Raw genomic sequence first — 23,226 nt, forward strand, 5'->3', positions numbered from 1 at the left:
AATTTGATTATTCTTCTGGATTACGATCTTGGAAACCAGAAAAGTTGCTCACAGGAAAGGCATACACTTAGCGTAATTAAATGATCCAGAAGCTTAAGTGATCTAAAATCTAAAATTATGTAAGTTGCTTTTATTTACAAAACACAGATGTAATTACTTCAAAGAAGGAGGTTTTCATGTCGTAGACACTGTATTTCTTGTGTACGTCTTTGTCCTCACACCACACAGAGTACCCCATCCGTGCTTATTGTATCTTTCTCTCTCTATTCTAACAGATAATGAAAGAACGGAGTTGGACTTTTTATTGCAATTCCTGCTTCCCTGAGTTTGTGTATTTCTTCCCACCTGAGAAGGAGAATTTTATATTTTGATTTGGATTATTTCTTCTTTGTCATCTTTTTAAAAAATTTTAATGTTTTTTTCTTGTCAGTAGTATCCACTGGGACCAAATTTATTATTATAATCTGTATCTTTGAGTGTTAAATTGGCTCCTTGGACTGGATTTTGAGTATATATTTAAGAAGCTGGGCAGGATTGCGCAGATGGTGATCGGTGAAAAATGAGAAAAAGAAAAATCCATCTTCCAAGAATTTTCCCTGAACTTCAAACCTTTACGTGAATCTCAACTGATGTGGACACCTTTACATTTTATAGTAGTTTTGATTTTACCATATGAATTTGAAAAATCAGTACTAGTTTTTGACAGTGAAACATCAACCTATTGAGAACAAGAATTCAATTAATAGGACAGAAACTTCATGACATAGAAAAAGATGCCAAATGAAGGCAGGCAGTTACCATGACCAAAGATATTTATGTAAAATGTGTGATTAATGCTGGAGATGAGTTCTTCTGGGCTAAGCGTGGAACCAAATGTCCCTGAGTCTGTATTCTGGTTATGTGTCATTTAGTAATTAAGGAATCAGCTTAATTATTATTTCTCTGTCTTTGAAGACTCAAAGGGCTCTCCTGAAGTGTCACAGAGAGCAATAATGAGGTTAGGTGATTAAATGTTGAGTTGGAGCATTAAAAAACTCCAGGCAGAGCCTTCTGATTCACCACTTTCAATTCAGGGTTTTTTAAAATTTCTCCTTGGGTGGCATACAAAAGGCAAAATTAATAACTGACATAGTTATCAGTTATCAAATTTTGTTACTCTTTTATTTCATAAATATTTCATTAAAGAGTCTATCTTGTTTGAATTGAAGTAAGAGATTCTATGAACTTAAAAAGTATTTTGAATCATGTAATACCTCTCAGCTAATGTGCCCTTACCTGATTATAAATTCAACCAACATTTCTTTCTCTTATCTTTCTTTCCCTCTATCTTCCTCCTTTTTCCACCTCTCACCCCCGTGACTTAATTCAACACATATTTTTTTCAGTGTCCCTTCTTTAGGCTCTGTGCTAAAGGCCATGCTGTCACCCACAAGGACACCTTGGGAAGAGATGATAATATAGTATCAGCCGTTTTACAACAGGAGCCTATACTGTGATTCCACTGTCATTTCTGTCAACGAAGTGAAACCAAAATAGTTGAGTCATTCCTCTTAGATCGCTGACCCAGTTGTGAATTAGCGGTAAATTGCAATTATTTTCATTCAAATTTGTATTGAAATTTGAAAGGGCCTTATGTAACTAGCACAAAACTGGTGCTGTCCACAATCCTTTTATTCAGCTTTGAATTCAACAAAAATTTTTGAGCAAGTAGAATTTGCAGACCATCATAGGAATGGCCATGCTCCTGTTACTTCTATCTGTCCATGGTCCACCTGCTGGGGTTGTCTAGCTGACATCTGTTTACTATTTTATTTTTATAGAAGAGGGAAAGGTTTACAGAGGGCTTGCCCACTGTCACACAGCTGGTGTAAGTAAGAATTCAGATCCAAGTTTCAGTTTTTTGATTCTAGGTTTACTTTTCTCCCTATAGCAGAGCGGGATGTGAGATTTGTTACAATGGCATTCCATTTATAAGACAATGTGACTGAGTAATAAAAGCATGGGGTTTGGGATCAAACTTGAATTTAAGTCTGGCTGTGCCACTCACTAGCTCTGTGAACCTGAGAAAGTTAATTAATTTCATTGCATCTCAATGAATTAATCTGTAAACTAAAGATAATAATACTTACCTGTGGGGTTATTGTGACAATGTATGTAAAGTGAGTGTAATGCAATAGGTTCTCATTAACTATTAACTCTGGTTAATCCTTTATCTAGATTTACCTCCAACTATATAACAGAGTTCTCAATTTCAGCTATAAAGAGACTTCCTGACCGTGTGGGTTGACATGTCCTGGACGTAATCAACTTCAAATCCCTGGATGCTATTTTCTTGATTCCAACACCTCATGGTTATTCCTGCCCATGCAAAACCTACTCATCTCCCGCATGTTTAAATCTCACCTTGTCCTTAGGCCTTGGACAATTTAAGTACAGAAGTCCCCCTTTATCTGTGGTTTCAATTACCGGTGGTCAGCCACAGCTTGAGAATATCAAATAGAAAATTCCAGAAATAGACAATTCATAAGTGTTAAATTGAGCACCATTCCAAGTAGTGTGATGAAATTTCGAGGGTCCCACTCTGTCCCGCCTGGGACGTGAATCATCCTTTTGGCTAGCGTATACCGTTCATTAATTACTTGGTAGCCGACTCGTTTATCAGATCTACTGCTGAGGTTTTGCAGTGCTTGTATTCAAGCACTTAATGTGCTTTTTTACTTAATAATGACCACAAAGGCCAAGAGCAGTGATTCTGGCCATCTGGATACGCCAAAGAGAAGCTGTAAAGTGCTTCCTCTAAGTGAAAGTTCTTGACTTAATAAGGAAAGAAAAAAAATCATATGCTGAGGTTGCTAAAATCTACATAAGAAGAAGTCTTTGTAACCGCAAGTCATAGCCACAGTGCATTATAAGTGCTTAGTTAAGGTGGGAAAGCATTAAATTCGATCTTTAGAGAGAGAGGGAGAGAGCAAGAGAGAGACATTCACATAACTTTTATTACAGTATATTGTTGTAATTGTTCTATTTTATTATTGATTTTTGTTGTTAATCTCTTACTGTACCTAATTTATAAATTAAACTTTCAAATAGATATGCATGTACAGGAAAAAAACATTATATATATATATATATATATATATAGGGTTCAGTACTATCTGTGGCTTCAGGCATCCATTGGGGTCTTGGAACGTATTCTGGGTGGATAAGGGGGAACCACTGTATCTTTGTTTTCTTCTTACCTCTCTCCCCAACTCTGAAGTTATACAGCACTCCTTTTGATGATTATTGTATTATTCCTTAAGTATTTTTGTTATACATGTCTTTTTCCCTTAACAAAATTCTATTTCATGTTGGACATACTTTTCTTAGATTTTTTTCAGAGACTCGTAGCACTAGTGCAGTATCTGACACCATGAAAAATGTTCACTTGGTAAATTCTCAACAAAGTTAACATTTATGTACAAGGATAGCTGTTGCAAATTTAAATGAATGTGATAGAAAGCCCTTTGCTTCCATGCTGTTGTTCAACTTGGGAAATTTCATGCTAAACTTTCCTGATGTAAAAGTGGTACATTCAGGCAGAATAACCACATGCAGTTTAATGTAATAATGTTTATTAATGCTCTATATGTGAAGGTAATAAAATAATTGGAAAATTTTGAAAAATAATGATTATTTGCTAAAGGTTTTTCTCACATAAGGAATATCTTTGTCCAATTAGTTCGAAATCTGATGTAGAGACAGTATATATCAGTATAAAATACTTTGATACTTCTGTTTTTAATCCACAGAAATGTATACATGGCCTACTAAATTCACCTGAAATAATAATTTGTAACATATATGCTCAAATATTCTGGATCATGATTCAGCAACACACTTACTGATTTTCAACAAGTGCTCTCATCTTCATTTTCTTTATCTTCAATAAACAAGGGTTCTCAGAATTATGTAATGAGGTTATACTGAGGATAGAATTAAACCTCAAAATAAAATAAATTTCTTAGGAACTCTGCCAAAAACATGTTACATATGGAGAATAGTGCTACAATAGTGCTACAATTTTATTGCAATTATAGTAACTACTGTAAAGCTCTGTGGGACACATATACAAAAACATGTGAGCTTAATATGCTTTATAAGTGGGCTATATAGGCCTGGTACATATAATATATTCTGTGTAATTTTAGACCTATGATTTTTGCATTGAAAGAAATAAACCCTTGCCGACTTCCACCACCGTTCCATTGCAGAACCAGTGAGTTCATTCAGCACCATTGCAACCTAGTGTGAAACAAAATAAACAAACAAAAAATCCAGCTGTGCTGCTCCCAGAAGAGGCTGGGCCAGGGTAATGTGAAGTGGCACACCAAACCTTGCCAGGATCTCAGAGCCTGGGCGAGGCAAGGACACAGGGAATACTAGGGTTAGAAGTCTGAGCTTCCATCAGAAGTTCTATTTATCCACATTCTCCCAAGGAAGGCAGAGAAAATTAGTCATTATCTTTTATGCATGAATGTGTATATGTGTCTTAAGTGGACTTTGGTCCCCAAAACATGATCGTCCAGAGTTGAATTGATCCACATTTTTAGTGTCTACAGGAATGACTTGCAAAAATTAAGTAAATAATGCAATCTAGGTTATAAGGAAACTATATAAGCTACTTAAGAGAACAAAAACTTTTTTTAACATCCTCAGTAGCTGGAAACACATTTAAAAGAAACCTACTGTTAAGATAACTGTAATTATTCAAGCAATTTAAGGATCCAAATATACCTTGCTGGATATACATTTAATGAATTACTATGAATAGTTAAATGTTTAATGGTTGTCTTAAAAAATATTTGTGCTTCTGTTTTTCATTAACCCAGGGTCTTACTGAATATTTTAGTGCCAAATAGGTCTAGGATCATCCCATGGATTAAAGTGTTTCCCTGTCGTATTCATGTTCGAAGGCTTTATTTTGTTGTCATCTGAAATGCTTTTTATGTCAAAATAGTTTGTACAATATGCATCTTTAAGAGTTATTGTAGTTGTTTTTTTAATACTCAACCATATTGTAAACTCCTTGTGGGCAGGCCCTGTGCTTTATATATCTCATGTACCTACAGAGCCTAGCCCAGTGCTAAGCACATAGAAATTGCTCAATAAAAACTTAATGGTGAGTCCAAGCGACCAGACTGCAATCTATGTGAGTGATGCCTAAGACAACTAGGTATGCACACTATGGGGGAGGGTGGCGCTTAGTTGACAATTAATTCTCTATTTACTTTTCCTCTTTGATGTTATGCTATTTTGGTCAATCTTTAACTTTGAGTAGTACAAAGGGAGGCACCGCTAGACTTCCTGAAGAAAACAACTGCAATTATTTGTTGACTACGGGGCGACTGCTGTTAGAAAAAAATAAATGAGACAAATAGAAACTTACACATAAAATAAACTTGTCTTTTACTCAGCTGTATTATTTCTTACCTTGGTATAGGAGCTGAATTTTCTTCACTTAGAAGTAAATGAAGGCATTGCTGAAGATATATAGCTTGTGGAATGAAAAGAACATAATTTGCACATACAAGGACAGTAGAAAGTTCTCAGTTTATGACTTCTTTGAGAAAAGCATAGTGTTCTTTTTTGAAATAAGTACACCAGAGACTTAGTAAATAAATTAACAATCTTTAGTTGATTTCTTAAAGAAAGTTAGTAATTTCTGGCTATGGTTATTTTTTTTAATCAGTTTATTGGTTTCACTTATAACTGAAATGTTAACTCCTTTAAAATTCTTTGGAAATTGACAAGAAATGTTTGTGCAGTATTACTAAAAAAAAATGAAAAATAAAGTTGCAGACATACACAGAAAACATGAGAATTTAAGTGATGAATGCTGAAACATATTGGCACAGGAAGGGCAGAAGGTACTAAACTCTAAAAAAAACCCAATGTGATTAAAAATACAAAGTTAAACTAAACAGAGACTAGCAACATAAATGCAGGAACAAAGCAGAGAGATGTAATTTTTTATGAGATTGGACAAAGTATGATTTAGTAACACATGCTCCAGAAATATTGTTTTGGTGATTCTGGTGGGGGGGAGAGGCTGCTGCTTCAGCTGGTAAAGAATAAGACACAAGCAAAGCTAAGTAAATGTCATACTAAGAGAACAGGAAAAAGGTAGTAATATATTCTTAATAAGACTTTGGGAAAAAAGGAAAAAAATTAAAAGATTGAGTTACTCTTTCTATATAGCTAACCATCCTTTAAGTTCTGTTAATTCTACGAGTGTTTCTCAATTCTGTCCCTCCATCTTCACTGCCATGTTCTAAATGTGGGTCTTTATCATTTCCCATCTAAATCACCCCAATAACCAGTGTCCTGATACTGGTTTTGGGCCATTTAATCATCCTCCACATCTGCTGTCACAGTAATATTTTATTAATAACATGAAGATTTGCTCATGTCTTTTCCTTTGTAATATCTTTAATCTTTTCCTATGGCCTTCAGGACAAGGTTAAAACAACTTAGCTTACTTCATGGGGCTTTTGTACAGTCTCGCCTCTGCTGAGCCTCTGATTTCCTTTTCCACATCCACCTTGTTTTCCAGCAGTGCCAAACTACTGTCTAACGCCTTCATGCTTTGCTCATGGTGTTCCTTCTACATGATTAACACTAACTCATCTTTTAGGAGTTTCAACTCAAGTACTGCATCTCTTAAGAAAACTTCTTCTTGATAAACATCTGTCTGTGTTGTAATTTGTTGGTATGTTTGCCCATTTTGTTAGCCAAGGCAGGGATGTCTTTTTCACCCCTGTGCCTGGTGTATGACATAGAACTGGTGTTCAATAAGTCCTCACTGGTTAAAAAAAGAACAGAAAAATGTACAACAATCAGCAATGAGAGTTTGAGCAAAAGCAATAATTCAAGATAATTCAAGGTCCAAACTGTCTTTATGTTACTTAAAGCAGGTAATTAGCCACACTTTCTGAATAACCATCCAGTTGTTGATTTTTCAGTCACAGAACTAGTTTTATGTTCACACTTGAAGTTGGCAGAGATTCTGTGGCAGTAACAGACAAAACTGAGAAAGAGTGCCACCACCTTATCTCACTTAACAAAAGTTTAGATGCAATCTTAGAAACTCAATGAAAAAAATAACAAATTGAAATATTGCTCCCTAACTTGATCTAGCATTTCTTCAAAGACAGAATATTGTAGTCTTGTAAACACAGCTCAGGGTTTGAAGTTGGACCGTCGTAGGTTTGAGTCATGACTGACACTAGCTACTTGTGTGACCTTGAAGATTCCATATTCAATCTCACAAATACTCAATTTCCTTATTTGTAAAAGAGTAAGTAACACCTTGTAGGGTTGCTGCAAAGATTAGCTATGCTATGTGCAAGGCCATTATTCTTAAGACCACTATCAATCCCCAGAGGTAAAAGATGGTCCAAAGAAAGCCACTTTTAGAATGCCTCGCTTTTGAGTAAGTGGCTGGAATTTGGATCTAACAGATAGGAAGTTGTGGGCACCAAAGCAGAACATGGGCATAACTGGGCCCCAAATAATTTTACTACAAGCCCTTTGCAAATCTCCAAGCATCCTTTAAAGAGTTATCTTGAATTACCATCAACCAGCAGCTGAACCAATGGGATTTCCTTTGCAGGTGCCAGCAAGAATATTCCTGCCCCACAATAAGAAGGTGGTGTTGAAATAAAACTCCTAGAGCATAACTCACACTAAGTACTTGCAAAGTTGAGGAAACAACCTGAAGCTAGAGCCCACATCAGTATTGGAAGTAAGAGTTGGTTATGGGATAATAAGAAGTGAAAGAGAATTTGCCGGTAAACACATCACCTGGGCCTGTTTCAGTGTGGTCTCCAGACTGCATCATGACACCAAGGCCAGTGTTTATTAAGAAGGACTGTCCCCCAAGGCATCGGTTTATGAGAAGGAGTGGGGTTCTGTGGCTGGCCTGTAGGTTGAGTAGATTAGGATCATAGAACCCAGTCAGTGATTGTGAATTTCTCGTACAACTACTGCCAAAATGCAAAAGCCACCCATTGGTGCCATGTGGGAAAATGACAGATGCTAAAAGAGAATTCATGGAGATTTGGTGTAGTGGCTGTAGTGTTTCTCAAAATTGCCTAATCATACTAATCATCCAAGGTTTATTAAAATAGAAAATCTTAGTCCCTTCCCTGGAGGTTATGAGTCAGAAACTCTGGCACGGGAGCTAGGATTTTGTGTTTTTAAAATAAGCTTCTTCCAGGTGATTCTTCTCATCAGGCAGGCTCGACAACATTGATGTAGTCCAGTGGTCCTCAAAGTATCATCCCCAGACCAGCACCTGGGAATTTATTATAAATGCACATTCTTTGGCCCATTCCAGACCTACTGAATCAAAACCTCTGGGGCTGGAGTCCAGCAATCTGTGCTTTAGAAGCCCTCCAGGTGATTCTCACCCACACTGAAGTTTAAGAACCCTCTATGTTGAATGTGGCGCAGAGAGCTGGAAGCTGGGGGTGTAGCTGCAGTTTGGGAAGCTCACCCAGTCCGGACCCTCCTAGGGCGAGGAAAGTCATGGCTTCAGTCCAGGTGTTGACTGCTGCTCTTCCCTTGACATCACTCCACTTTTTCCATTTTCTAAAGAGTAGTTTGATTTTTGTGGATTCCTTTTGGTTTCCCGAATAATCAGGGTCTTGCCCCCTCTCTCTTTCCTGATAGCAAAAACACTTGGTTATTATTTTCCTACTGGAAACTGTCCTGTTGCTTAGCTCCCCACTTTAAAACACTGGCTGAATGCCCAGCTGGCTATATTTATGATTGAGGCTCACACTTCTGTCAAAATGTTTTTCAGTATTAGTATGCACCTAGCGAGTGGCTACAATATTTCTTTAAAGGAAGACATGAGCAGTTAACAAGCTGTCTTGTTCTCTCTTCTAAGTCTCATCGTTTTTCCTCTTCTGGAAGGCAGAGGCAATGCTTAAAGATACTGAGCTCTTTTTTAAAATGACCACCATTTTGAAGGCTAGCTGGGAACACCGCTAATGTGCAAATATTCTCATTTAATCTATAGAGATTAAAACGGAATCACTAATCAGCCAAGGAGACACCTTGTGGCCACAGCAGTGAAGAAGGCGTGCTCGTGTGCTGGGCTGCCATAACAAGTTACCACAGACTGGGTGGCGTCAACAACAGTTTATTTCTCACACTTCTGGAGGTTGGAAGTCCAAGATCAAGGAATTGGTGGGGTCTGTTCCTTCCGTGGACGTGAGGGAGATTCTGCTCCCTGCTACGCTCTTAGTTTCTGCTGGCTGGCTAGCAATCTTTGGATGCCAAATATGGCCACATCGCCCTACATGGTGTTCCCGTGTGTGTGTGTGTGTCTCATGCCCAAATTTCTCTTTTTTATAAGAACACCAGTCATACTGGGTTAGGGACCCGCTCTAGCATGACCTCATCTTAACTAATTGCATCTGCACTGACCAACCCTATTTTCAAATAAGGCCACATTTTGAGTTACTTAGGGCCAGGACTTCAACATATGAATGTGATTGCTTTGGGGGTGACTATTCAACCATAACAGAGTGGTTGGTTGATTTGGGGAGGAAGCCAAATCTAAACTCCAAAATCACAAGACTTAACATGATGTTTGTTGTTTTGGGATTTAACGGGTTTAGGAATTGAATAAAAATCTCAGTGACGCATGCCAGCCCTGTTTCCAATTAGGAAAGACAATTCAAAAGTAATGATATTTCTGACACTGAACTATCTGGAGATTTTTTCCCATAAATAAATAAACAATGAAAAGCTCATAAAACAAGTGGTGGGAAAGATATTTGTGTTTGTAGCAGGTTTTAAATGATCAAATTAAGTCAAATTGCTCTATTTATATTGGGGAGAGTGGGCGGGTGTAAGAATTCCTGCACTTCCGTTACCAGTGCAGGTTGATTTCACTGCTTTGAATACATTTGCACCCTCGTAATTTCCAAATCAAGTAATTTCCAAATTTGAAAGGAAACCAGGTGCTACCCATTTATTTTTTTATTTTTTAAAAAAGTTTTGTTTTGGGGGGTTTTTTGTTTTTTATTGGGAGTGGGGGAGGTAATTAGGTTTATTTATTTATTATGGCTATTTTTTATTTAACTGACATACTGGAGATCAAACCCAGGACCTCATGCAGGCTAGGCATGTGCTCTACCACTGAGCTGTACCCTCCCGGCAAGGTGCTACCCACTTAAAAGAGAATAATGAAGGATTTACACATCATTTGCATAAATGGGCACTCGAACAGATATATGCAGCTATTACTGAGCCCAGAGGATAATGGTGGTCCTGCTCTTGCCTTCTTGAATCAGCTTTCTTATCTGAGAATTTTTAAATACGATTCTGTGCCTGCCCACAGATAAACCTTCAAAAGAGCATAACAGTTGTACTTCCGCTTTATCTGCCAGTTGAAGTCTCATCTTGGATTGAGGGTGGAATGCATCTCCTGGTCCCTTTGATGTCAAGGCCCGACTGCTGACACCAGTTCATGTTGGTGTTTTGGGGCCTCTAAAAAGCTTTCCATGATCACACAGACTATTGTTCAGTGTTTGTTTCTAATGCACTTATTGTTACTCTAATCCTGACTTTTAGGTTGTGCTAGTAAAATGCCATTGGCTGTACTTTTTCCTTTCATCACTGTATTTATGTGCTCCCCCTAAACTTTTTAAAAAGAAAAATTGTGGTTGAAAAGATATGTACTTACGTTTCTAAGAAGTGATGCAATTGTTTTGGGAAAAATAATGAAACTTTCAGCATATTTCTAAAGTTCTTTTTGTAGCAACACTTCTTGCTGTGTTTTCACAGTCATGGGCGAAGATTTTGCCAACACCCAGCTGTTACTAATCTGATAAATGGCTGAACAAATTGTTTTCTTGAAATGATTCCCCTAAACCTAATTATAAATGACTATGATTACCCAGGATATCTGTCTACATACTAATGATTGTCAGAAATAGAAGGGCTGTGTTGATGTGATTCATTTGAAAATACTCATCATGGACTTAATAACTTCACATTTCACATTGCAGACTCTGACACTGTGTGTGAAACTAAGCCTTCTTCATGGGGGACATAGCTGCCCACACCTGCAGGGGTTCTCCTCTCCAGTGAGGATGGAAGTAGCTACATGGGGCAGTGCAAACAGCAAAAGTCCAGTCAAGGCCACTCCTTGACCAGGTACTGGGAAATTCCTCTGTCTTAGGTTTACATTAGATGTATGGTCAGTCGTCTGAAAAACAAGTATATCATTGTACACAGGGATGGGATTAGCAGCCCCCAAATATACTTCTGTAAAAATACTTATGCATGAATAAATAACGAAATCAAACGTGGATAAAAGTCTTTCAAGCAGGAGGTTCTGCTTTGGGGACAAATGACCAATTTCTAGTGATATTATCAGAAGTGCTGTAAAAGTTTTAATTTTTTAATTTTTAATTTTTTCTAGTGAAAATTTTATATTTAGAATTAGCCAGCTGGACTGAATTTAGGTGATTCCAACTTTGTTGGCAACATCCATAGCATCATAGTCAGGAGCCAGTCGTACGTATGCCTTCTTCTCTCCATCAGGCCTGATCAGGGTGTGGACCTGGGCCACGTCAGCGTCATAGAGCTCCTTCACAGCCTGTTTGATCTGGCGCTTGTTGGCCTTGACGTCCACAATGAACACAAATGTGTTGTTGTCTTCCATCTTCCTCATGGCTGACTCGGTGGTCAGGGGAACATGACGATGGCACAGTGGTCAAGCTTGCTTCTCCTAGGGGTGCTCTTCTGAGGATGTCTGGGCTGCCTTCTGAGCCGCGGTGTTTTGGGCCGTCGGAAGGTGGGTGACGTCCGGATCTTCATTTTTTTTTTTTTTTTTTGTGGCTGTGGACGCCTTTCAGCACTGCTTTCTTGCCCTTCAAGGCCTTTGCTTTGGCTTCGGCTTTGGGAGGGGCCGGGGCTTCCTTCTTCGCTTTCGGTGCCATCTTTGTGAAAAGCGTAAAAAGTTTTTATATCTCATATCTCTCCTGGGGAAAGACAAAAAGAGGGGAGGTAACTCTAAGGCCTGCCATTCTCTGCTGATAGACCGATGGCAGGTCAGTCAGAAAGAAGTGTTCCCACCGGATTTTAGAATTGTTTTTTTTAGTAGGAAGTTTTCTTTCCCTCCTTCCTTCCTTGCTCACTTTCCTTCCTAACTCCCTCTCTCTTTTCCTTTCTCCCTTTCACTTCCTTCCTTCCTTTCAACACTTAAGTTAATAAAATCTTGAGTGTGTGTTACTTGGGACTAGGAATCAAAGAACAATGTGAATCTGTATGATGCAAAGAGAAAAGGGAAGTAACAATATCTAAAATTTGCAATTTATAGATGTTTTCTATTCACTCTCTCATATAATACTCATCACCAGTCTATGAGATTGTTACTCTGAACTTCCATTTTAGAGATGACAAACTTGAGGCCCATCTCTAAATTAAGGTTTAATTATCTTACTTCCCTAACATCTAACAACTTTAGATGGTGGAACTAATATTCAAACCTAGGTTTGCCTGGATACAAATATTGGGTTTTTATTGCAATTTTCAAGATGTTTCCAGTGTTTAAAACTGACTTGAATAGACACATTTTAGGAATTATATTAGCCACAAGAAAATAATGATAGTTTCTTAAAGAAATGATGGGACTTAAAAATTTAGCATCCTTCCTCATTTCTTTCTCTTTTCATTCATGTAGGAAGGGATGAAAGTTCTCTGAAACTGTGGGTATTATTCTTAGCTGGAACACAAGACTACACAGGATACCTTACCTTAATTTTATTTTATTTTTATTTTTTGTTTCTTTTTAAAAAATGTTTTATTTTTATACAATTTTAAAGGGTACTTTCCATTTACAAGTACTACAAACTATTGGCTTTATTCCCCATGTTGTACAAAACATCCTTGAGCCTGTCTTTCACCCCATAGTTTGTAACCCCCACTCCCCCACCCTATATAGCCCCTCCCCACCCACTGGTAACCATGAGTTTGTTCCTATACCTTATCTCACTTTAATTTTATTTTCAAGGGAATATTTATAATTTTTTAACCCTCATATGTTGTCTTTCTCTCTTTTAGTTATTTTATAAATGTAGAAAGCATAATTTCACTTTCCCAACTTTTTGGTGAAAAAGAAATATCTGCATTCTATGGTAGCATATGCTGATAATGTCATGAGACATTACCAAATTTGTTTCTCCAGAAAAAAAAAAGTTATAGTGAAAAGAAGAAAGTATATTAGACTTGAAATGAGAGGTGTTGGTTTTGGATCTATCTGCTCCCACTTCCCACCTATGTGAGTTTGGTAAATGATTTAAAAGCTTTAAGCTTTGGTTCTATCATCTGCGACAATGATCTCAATGCTCTTTTGCAGGACTGCTCTGAGGCTAATGTGGAGACAGCACGGAAAGGCACAGTACATTTTCAAGAGTCCTGCAAACACTCAGCACTAGCACTGCCAGTCCCTGCTCCTGGGCCCCTGCAAGACCTGCCAAACTATCGTGGGGCTTGTCCCAGCAGATTCTGGACAGCCTGACAGAAGTCTTCTCTAAAGACTACCAGGAGGCCTCCCCAGCTTAGTGGATCTAACGAGCGTGAGGGACCCTCTCTGCCATCCCGGGTTCAGGCGGGCGGTATCCCAAGTCTTCTCTACTGAACACCATGAGACCAATACCCTGTCGGGCTTCCGTCCATGACATCAGTTAACTCCTGTCAAAGTGTAGCTATTTTAATGATTGATTTAATAAGTGATACATACCTTCCTGGGAGCAGTTTGTAACAGAGGAATTGGAAGAGGGCAGAGAAAGCACCAGATGCACAGAGGGAGAGAAAGAGATGCTCATGACTAGGAAGAAGCTCGAAGAGAGAGAAGGAACGGGGAGGGAGGGGATACATGACAATTTTTTCCCCCATTTCTGCAGTCTCTTCAGATTCAGTCCTACTCACATGGTAATAGCCTTCTAGACTGTTAGTCTATTTACCGTTTACCTCATAAAAATAGCTATTTTCATTGAACATCATCTATGGTCTGGCCTCCTGCTAGGCACTTGACACATTAAATTGTCATAACAAAATTATGTTATTATCTCTCTTTTACAGCTGAGAAAAAGAAGGCTCGGAGAGGGAGGGAGGTACAGAGGCTGGATTAAAACCAGACCCATTTGAATCCAAGCTGCCTCATTTTTGGCCAGCTATGCTGTCGGTCATGCTTCTCTAAATTTGGAAGCTTGTATTTTCCTTCACGTCAAGAACGTGAAGGGACCATTAACAGTCAAGAAAATGAGCTCACACCACAGCAGCAGCAACAGAAGCAACAACAAAACCCCCAAACCTTAGCATCTCAAAACAGCAAAAGTTCTTCTGCCTTCCTGCAGTGCGTCTGCCGAGGGCTGGGTGGGGAGACTGGGCGGCGGGTCACCCTCGTCAGAGACTCCGGCCGACGGAGGCTTCACACGTCGCTGGACCCTGCCGCGGGGGCAGGGGAGACTTGCGAGGCAGCTCCCAGCTGTTCTAGAACAAGCAGTATGCCATGCCCACCCTGTGCCGAGGAAAAGAAGAAATGGAGGACTGGGCGAGCAGAATCTCAACAGTAAAGACAGACTAAAAATGAAAAACAAAAAACAAAAAAAACAACTGCAGGAGTACTGAGTTTGTCAAGGGCAAGGTCGTTTCCAACTTAGCTTCTGATTCTAAGCCCACTTGTTTCAAGCCTGAAGCATTGACTGACTCGGCAAAGTGGGGGATTATCAGCAGCCAGCCATCTTCAATATGGGCAGACACAGGCATATTTTTAGCAAAGCTCAAAGAAAACATGTTGGTCACTCAAATTACCCAATTGGGACTTATGGTAAGAACAGCCTATGGTTCAGAACTGCTACCGATGACTGCTTTAGTCAATGGAAAATTTTCCATGTCTGTGGGGACAACTCAGCATATCTCTGGAAGAAATGCGAGAGTATTTTGACATTTTGTACAGAAAAACATACATTGGTGTGCTCATAGAATTTGGCGTCCCTTTCAGATGAAATAGTTATGGATTTGCCAACTGAAAATCTGTAAACTGCCCAGGTTATTAAAGTGTATTCTAATTCAAAATCATTTGACTGGCAAAAGCTTCTACTTTCAGGACTCTATACAACCTAGATTGACCTTGAATTAATAAAACAAAGTCTGATGCAGTGAAAGGGCTTAAAAGAAGGCAGGGTTCTCAACTCCATCCTGAAGTTACTGTAAGAGGTTTAGTTAAGGCTCTTTCTCATCTGTTATGTGGGAGATTTTAATAAGTAAATGTACAAGTACTACCATAAAATATATCTCTGTGTTCAAAATATGTCTTGATACCATTACTCTTTCTTCATCTCTAACTCTCCTAATTCAGGAGAAACTCATCTCTCAGCTAGATCACCACCAGTAGCCTCCTAATGAATTTTCTGCCTCCCAACCCATTCATTACTCAGTAGAGATAAGCAGCTTTCTTATCCCAGGGACTTTGCACATGCTAGCCCATTCTTTTTTTTCTATTTCTTACATGGAAAGCTCTATTTCTTCCTTTGATTGACACTTCAATCCTTTCTCAAAGCAGTCTTTCTCCATCTTCCTGTCTGTCATCATTTCCTCTTATTTGCTACCTCTGCTCATTTGTTTCCTTCATGGTGCCTCTTAATTGGTCATTTATTTTTGCTTGTCTGTTTATTTTCTTGTTTTCTGTGAGTTTGTGAAACTAGAAGGTGAGTTTCACAAGGGCAGAGACTGTCTTGTTCTTGTCCAGCCTTGTCCCTACCAAGCACAGTGCCTGCCACATTGCAGGTAGCAAAGAAATGTCTGTGTGATGAGTTAAGGGGCTGTAACGCAGAGTAAGTGAGATAATGAAGTGCATTCTTAAGTACCTAGGTGGCTCTCAGTAAACACTGGTACTCCTCCCCTTCTCTCTACTCGTGTTGCCCAGTCAACCTCCACCTCTTATAAGCTATACATTTCCCTGCTGAAAGCATGTCTCCCCAACACATACAAACCTAGAAATCTAAACTAAATGCAAGCAATAGTGAAGTACAGGGAACACAGGAGGTTACGCTTGGCTTTGATACATCTGTCTTTAAATACACCTGTGTTTTTGTGAATTACGCAGTGGCACTCTGATATGACCTTTTCTGTGCCAAATTTGGAGATTTATAATCAGCTAGCAAACATTTATTTCTCACTATGTCTTTCTATAGGTTATACAGTATCTCTAAGTTGGTCTTGAGCAGTGTTATTACAAAATTATTTGAATATTTTATTGCCATTTTCTCTTGTTTAAAAAAAATGAGTGGAAAATGAAAATATAAATATGCATAAGCTAGTGATAAAAAGTCAGGGTAGGAATACAGTTAAGATGAAAGTGAAACTAATGAAGCATGTAATGGATAGTTAACATTTAGATTTTATTGGACACATTAAAATGAAAATGATTAATACTGTCTTCATTTACAAAGGAAAAGAATAAACTTAAAGAGCAGCATGAAATGCTGGAATTTATTATCAGGCGTTACGTCCAAAACGGTGAGACATAATTATGAAATTGTTATCAGCGTAGGTCTCTGTGGAACAGAATGCCACTCTAAAATACATTTGTTGCATATTTGACTTTATGTTTTTAGTCTGATTTTGCCTGAAAGTAGTGGTTTGCTAATAGATCATGCTCCTTTTTCTCTCTGAAAGATGGACAAACCCACTCTCTCAGTTTACTTACGAGGAACGTATGACTCAGTGATGTGAAGGAATTAGTTCTGCAGGCCTGTCGCAATTCTTCTTGATCAGTTGCCTCAATTACTTTAGAGTCTAGGTCTACAGGCAAAGAGACCAGCACTTACTGAAAAGGAACCCCTCACAGTTCTGGACTAATGCTCATTTATAAATTGTGTTCATATTGGAGTGGGAGGTATTTACCAATGCACAACCAACAGTTCTAGATGCACAAGAAAGACCCTCAAAGTGTCTTCTACTTTGTTTTCTTCTTGGTTAATCCCTTCATAAGCAGTAGGATGTTTACTTTGGTATGTTTCTCCTTTAAGACCAACGAAGGTCAATCTGTGGGAACCACACCTTGTGTTTCTGAAACAACTCTGCTTCAAAGAATCAGGTCTAGAAGAATTTTTCTGCCTTTCCTACAAGCCTGCTCTGCTCCTTAACTTCTGCCAGATTGTGCTGGAATATGCCTCTGGACTTGGACATATTCACTCTTTAGATGTGGTGTGTTCCACAGCCACTGAAATTGGCTATGTTCTCAATGTTGCTCTGGATTTGTAGATTTTGGAGTTATGTCCATATTTCCTAGCATTTAGTCCCCAACAAGCCTATCTCTGTTTTCCCTTCACTGTCCATTGCCCCAAGGCCATTACCATCCTCACTGCACTAGCCTCACTTGAAGTTTCCAATAACCATAAGTGTTGAGCATTTACTGGATGGTGCCGAATGTTGTATTGAACAGAGCTCCTCAGGAGTACCCAGATCTTCACTCATCTGTGCCATGTGTGTCTCTTAACAGATGACAACCTGACCAAAATGTGAGCAGCCCTGACTGGAATGCATGAGTGACTACACAACGCTTTAGCAAGCTAAACCTCAGTACAAATGTCCTTGACATTTTTCTCTTTTCAGTTAATGATGCGTATCTTTGCTTTCCAAACTCTTTCACCAGGCTTACAAAATCCATCATGACCTTTACCATTTTTCTAACTTCATCATCTGACTTCATTCAAGGGAAAGAGTCCCTTGAAATGTACTCTTTTGAACGAGTTTACATTTCTTGACTCCAATTTTAAACATGTTATTCCCTTTGTCTGGAATGCTCCCCACTTCCTGCTGAGTCGTGTTTCAGATATTCTCCGGTGTTGTAGGACACCTTAAGAGGAGGTCCTCGATCTCTTTGGACAATTTAGAGATATGGGATTAATTTAATGTTGCCTGACTACTCACATCATTCAACATCAGAAAGCGATTTAGGGTATAGAGAGAATGTGTGACTGTATTTTGCACATAGAAAATTACAAAATACTAAATTTAAATGAAGTGATCTTAATCCCAGAGACTTACACTGTTCCAACAGTTTTGTAAGAGACCTTCTGTATCTTTTTCTGTAGGCATATCCATGTTTACGCACGTGTGTGTGTATGTGTGTGTGTGTGTGTGTGTGACTTCCTCCCCATCACTAAAAAGTTTTCTCTTAAATCCTTTACCCCACACATGAAGAGACAATGGAGAAGCTCTGTAGATAAGATACAAATTATATTTGAATCTATTCCAATATTTAACCCTAAGAACTTATTTTAATACTGGCAGAGCCTTTGAGAAACATGCTCTAATTCATCTTTTTTTTCCCCTTTATGATAGCTATAGATAGAGGAACTATTTTAGAAGGAGAAGAATCCACAACAAGAGTAGAATTCTCAGGAGTAGCTCAGCTCCCATCTTGGCTCTGGTCTTTCCTTTAATTCACACCTGACCTCTGTCTGGTTAGGAGCATTTAAAGGCTGAATTGTAGCAAAGAATGCAGAAAGTTGTAGCAGCCCCACTGAAGATCCTTCCTGGTATTAAAGTGTATTAGTACTAATACATTTGAGTGGATATAAACCATGAGCTGGCATCTCACACTGCTTCTTCCTTGGCTTTCCCTGGTCTCCCTGTCTCCAACTTTTTAAAACATTTTTTTTGATTGAAGTATAGTTGATGTATAATGTTGTGTTAGTTTCAGGTGTACAGCAAAGTGATTCAGTTTTATATACATATAAAACTTTTTCAGATCCTTTTCTGTTACAGTTTATTATAAGACACTGAATAGAGTTCCCTGTGCTATATGGTAAATCCTTGTTGTTTAGAGCCTGAGGACAAAGGTTTCTGTAGGAAATGTCTTTACTTTGTGACAAAAATACAAGATGTCCTCTCTAACATTTTTACTCAAGATTTGACAATTTAAACTGATGTGCCTGTTTCAGGTTGGTAAGAAAATGAAAAGAAAACTTAGATTTATAACATAACTGCAGTTGAGTATCATCCTGAAAACGTAGTAACTTTAACAAAGACTTCACACATCCCATTCAGTGGATGCCAGTTTGACCAAGATCAGAATATTCACCTTAATTTTCAAGCATTTGACCAAGAACTCATAATCTTAATTACGCCCAGAATGTGGATCGACTTGAGAAATTATTCTCAATTTAGATTAAATGCTGCCGAACATTTTTCTCTCTCGGTGCAAGGCCTGCCTCAGAAAGACATGCTTATCGGTTTCTGTATAATTTAAAAATATCTTGTACAAGGAATGAAGTACATGAAAGAATAATCAGACACGCTTGCTAAACTAATCGTACATGGAAATGTGCCAGTCTCCAGTCTCGGCGATTAGATATGTCTCTCCGCTTTCTTTGCATAACACAAAAATGAGTGTGCATTAGTATGCAGCTATTTTCAGATTAATGGCAACATGTGCAGCTCAAAGCTTCATGTTCACTTTGTCAGGGAGTGTTGGTTTCAACCATGACAGTGGTCACTCGGTCCTCGGGCAGTGAGGCATGGTCAGGCTCTCCCTCAGGCATTACAGGCAAACCCCACTCTTCCACTACACCCACTGTGTCTTCAGCCCTGATGGAATCTGTGCTTGTGTTCTCTGGTACTTAGGTTATGTTTTGATTACTATGGGCATTAAAGAAAATATTTTGTTCCTTAGGAATCCCAAGCACAAACAATCATGCATCCTACCAAAACAAAGCAAACCATAGCATGTAAAAGTGTACGTTTTTAGATTCTATATGCAAAGATAAATAAACAAAAGTTTATGGAGTGTAACCGTCTCTAAACGGTATCACGCTGCTTATTTGCGTTGCAAGGACTGAACACTGACGAAGCCGTGCGTGACCCCCACCAGCTCTGCTGAGTCCCGGCAGAGCAAACTGAAGCTCGATGAGCCATCTACAGCAGCGTGTTCTCTGATGCAAAAGTTCACTTGAATTATTTTTCTAGACATGTGGAGCTCCCCTTTACATTTGGAGGGTAAGGGAAAGTGAGTTTGTTGAGCGTCTGCTTTAGCTGAAACACGGTGCTAGGTATATCCATATATGAGGTCATGTTCAATTCTAACACTCATCCTCAGAGTTAAAATTCTTATCTCTATTTTACCAATGAGGAAACAAAGTCATACAGCAGATAACTGACTTTCCCAAAAATATACCACTGAGGTGAAGATTTAAACCCAGGTCTGGGTCCCTCGAATTTACTGCTGTTCTAATTTACCATGCTGCTTCAGGTCACTGAGAACCTTCTTACGTAGTTGTACCAGGAATGATGTAAACCTACTCAAGGACACACAGGGGCAAACCAACGAGGGAAAGTCAAGTGTAACAGGACGTGAGACCTGTGACCACGCACACCTGATTCCTGGAGCAAAACCAGTCAGGACTCCAGCCAGACGGGCCGGGGGTCAGATCTGAGCCACAATCCCGCTGGAGACAGGAATGTCAAACAGAACATTGAAGCAGGATCTGTAGCAGGGTGTTGGGGGGCATTTTCTTGGATCAGATTTTGTGTCTCACTGCTTTCAGTTTCTCCAAGTTAGAAGGGGCCATGTCTAGTTTGTTTTTAAGCTCAGAAAATATACGAGTTACATTGTAGAGAGAAGCAATAGGTAATAGCAGGAAAACTAAGCAAAGACTTTGAAGTCAGGCACCCTGGGTTTTAATATATTCTCGGCCACTAGCTAATTATGCGACAGGAGTCAAGTTATTTAAGCTCTCTGAGCTTTGGGTTCTTCGCCTGGGTTCCTCGAAGAGTAAATGGAAAGGCAAATTAGCAAAAGTAAAGCACCAAGTATATAGTCAGTACCCCAAAACGTCCCTGTTCATATTCCCGTGCTGTCTTCATAGCTGTGGAGATTTTAATACTAATCGATGTGCCACGCACAGGGTTAGCTCCCTTACGTACAGCCTCTGTAATTTGTATGACAACCACAGCCAGAAACCGTGATTAGATAGATGTCTCTCATTACTTTGTGTTACATGAGTTGGAGAAGAAACAGTCCAGAGACGTGGAGATCCGTCACCAGGCTTTTATCCTGTTCAGCTGGGAAGGTCTCATTAAGACGGTGGTAGTGAGATGAAGAAAGAAAAACTACATAGGACTTGGCATTTGGAAGATAAATGTTGTAACTGATTGGCTCTGGTGGCAAGGAAGAGCGAGGACTTAAATAGTAACCCTTTTTATCTACTCCCTCTGATTAAAATCTGCTGATGATAAGGCACCAATTGGGCAAAATATTCTCATGAAGAGACAAGGAAGTAAAAAGAAGTAAGCAAAAATGACATGGTAGGCAGCATTCGACTTATTCATTCAGTACCCGTAGATATTTCCTGAGCGTCTACCATATTTCAGATACAGTGCTGAGCATTAAGTAGATACACATAATAAAACTTCACCTCCTGAGAGATATACAGAGAAATGATATCCAAGCTCACCTGGACTTTTGGGCTGTTAAATAACAACCAAAAAAACCGCACCTTGCACTGGCTTTCAAAAAGGATATTTACTGATGAAATAACTGAAGGGTCTGGGGCTTTAGGAGAGTCCGGTGCTCAGATGATGTGTGAAGAATCTGGGTGTTTTATGTCTTTTGTTATGCATTCCTCTCCATTGGCTTCATTCTCAGGAAGGTTATCTTTTCGTGATGGCAAGATAACCAGCAGCAGCTCCAGGCTGTCATCCTACTAGTTAAGCCATCCCAGTGGGAAAAAAATGCTTCATCTTCTCACAACTTCTCAATAGTTCTAGCGAATATTGCTGATGGAGACATTAGCCTAATTGGGATTATATTTCCCTTCTTGAACTAAGTACTATGGTCTGGGGTTGGTGCTAAAGCACCTCATGAACTAGAATAAAGGCAAATGATTCCAAGAAGGATGATCAAAGTGTTATTACCAGAATCAAAGGTGAAGGAAAGAAGTGATCAAAAATTACAGATGTCAAGTGTATTCTCTAGCTGATTCAAGCAAGAATCTCTCTTGTTACAAACAGCAGAAATTCCTTCAAACTAGCTTAAACCAAAATGGAATTTGTTATAAGAATCTCATGGAATCCAAGAGCAGGGATGCAAGAGGACCTCACAAGGAACTGAAATGAGGCAATAAAAATGAATTAGCATTCCTGCTGCTCCCCCACTCTATCTTTGTAGCCACATGTTAGTCTTTTTCTGTGCAAATCTTCTGTATTTTGGGTATGTCTGGCTCTTCAGTCAGACATCTCTGTTTCTCAATGCACACGACTGTCCTACAATTTTGGAGTTCATATCTCCTCGGTTTTGACTACTTGAAAGAGACCAAGATTACCTTCTCTCATTTTCAGTTCAAAATTTAAGAGATAGAATCTTATTGGTCAAACTTGGATCTAGTCACCACTTTGGTCTAACCAAGTGTGGCCTACAGACTGTGTTGAACCCACTCCTGCATAAGAGGGGTAGTTTGTGGGGAAAGGAGGCTATTGTCATGTGGACAAAGTGCCAAAAGCAGTCTACTTGCAACAACCCCACCAACTTTACTGGAGATCATATCTTTGCTATAAAACCCATCTTCATCTTCTGGACCCTAGTAAGTATGCAAAGGTACAGAAAATTCATGTTTAAGTGATGCCACACAATACTATTAAAAAATGTCAAGGCAGAGTTTCCAATAATGAAATATGATATCAAAATCAATACTACATGTGTGTTATCATAGATTTATGTAATGACATAAGAATGTTGAGTTCCAATATCCATTTTAAGTCAAAAAATTTTTAAGTAAAAAGGGAGAATTTAAATAATGTCAAATTATGAAAGCAGTGATTAGCTATTTCCTAAGTATTTAATGGCAAAAAGAAAACAAAAGCTTCTCACCAAATATCAAAGAGATTCTAATATTTAGAAGATAATTATCATGAAACAGAAAATCATTTCAAGTAAGAGAAGTTTTCTGAACTTAAGTCTTTATGCCTGAGTCTTTCCGTTATAGACGTAGAGTCAATGAAGTGCACATTTAATTAATAACCCTATGCTCTTGTGAGTGTCCATCAAGTATGTTCATAAAACAAGAGGTAGCCAATTTTGTTCTTCTGTCCATCTTCCTAGCAAGTACTAGCCCCTTTATGGAAATCCTGAATTAATTATAGTTTCATTAACCTGTT

At 38.7% G+C, this 23,226-nt stretch overlaps 1 protein-coding gene and 1 pseudogene across 1 annotated transcript in view; one reads left to right on the plus strand and one right to left on the minus strand.

The window, feature by feature from the left end:
- Positions 1-5,297, plus strand: part of PTGER3 (prostaglandin E receptor 3) — a 75,680-nt gene extending 70,383 nt beyond the window's left edge. The window contains exon 4 of the mRNA XM_006205337.4: positions 276-5,297. Coding sequence (XP_006205399.2) covers positions 276-279 — 4 coding nt within the window. The 3' untranslated portion in view covers positions 280-5,297. The remainder of the gene's footprint in view (positions 1-275) is intronic.
- A 6,137-nt stretch (positions 5,298-11,434) lies between these two features.
- On the minus strand, positions 11,435-12,134 carry LOC102541725 (large ribosomal subunit protein uL23 pseudogene; annotated as a pseudogene).
- Between the last annotated feature and the right edge of the window lie 11,092 nt (positions 12,135-23,226).

The sequence above is a fragment of the Vicugna pacos genome, chromosome 13, assembly GCF_048564905.1.
Source record: "Vicugna pacos chromosome 13, VicPac4, whole genome shotgun sequence".
In the NCBI taxonomy this organism is placed as follows: Eukaryota; Metazoa; Chordata; class Mammalia; order Artiodactyla; family Camelidae; genus Vicugna; species Vicugna pacos.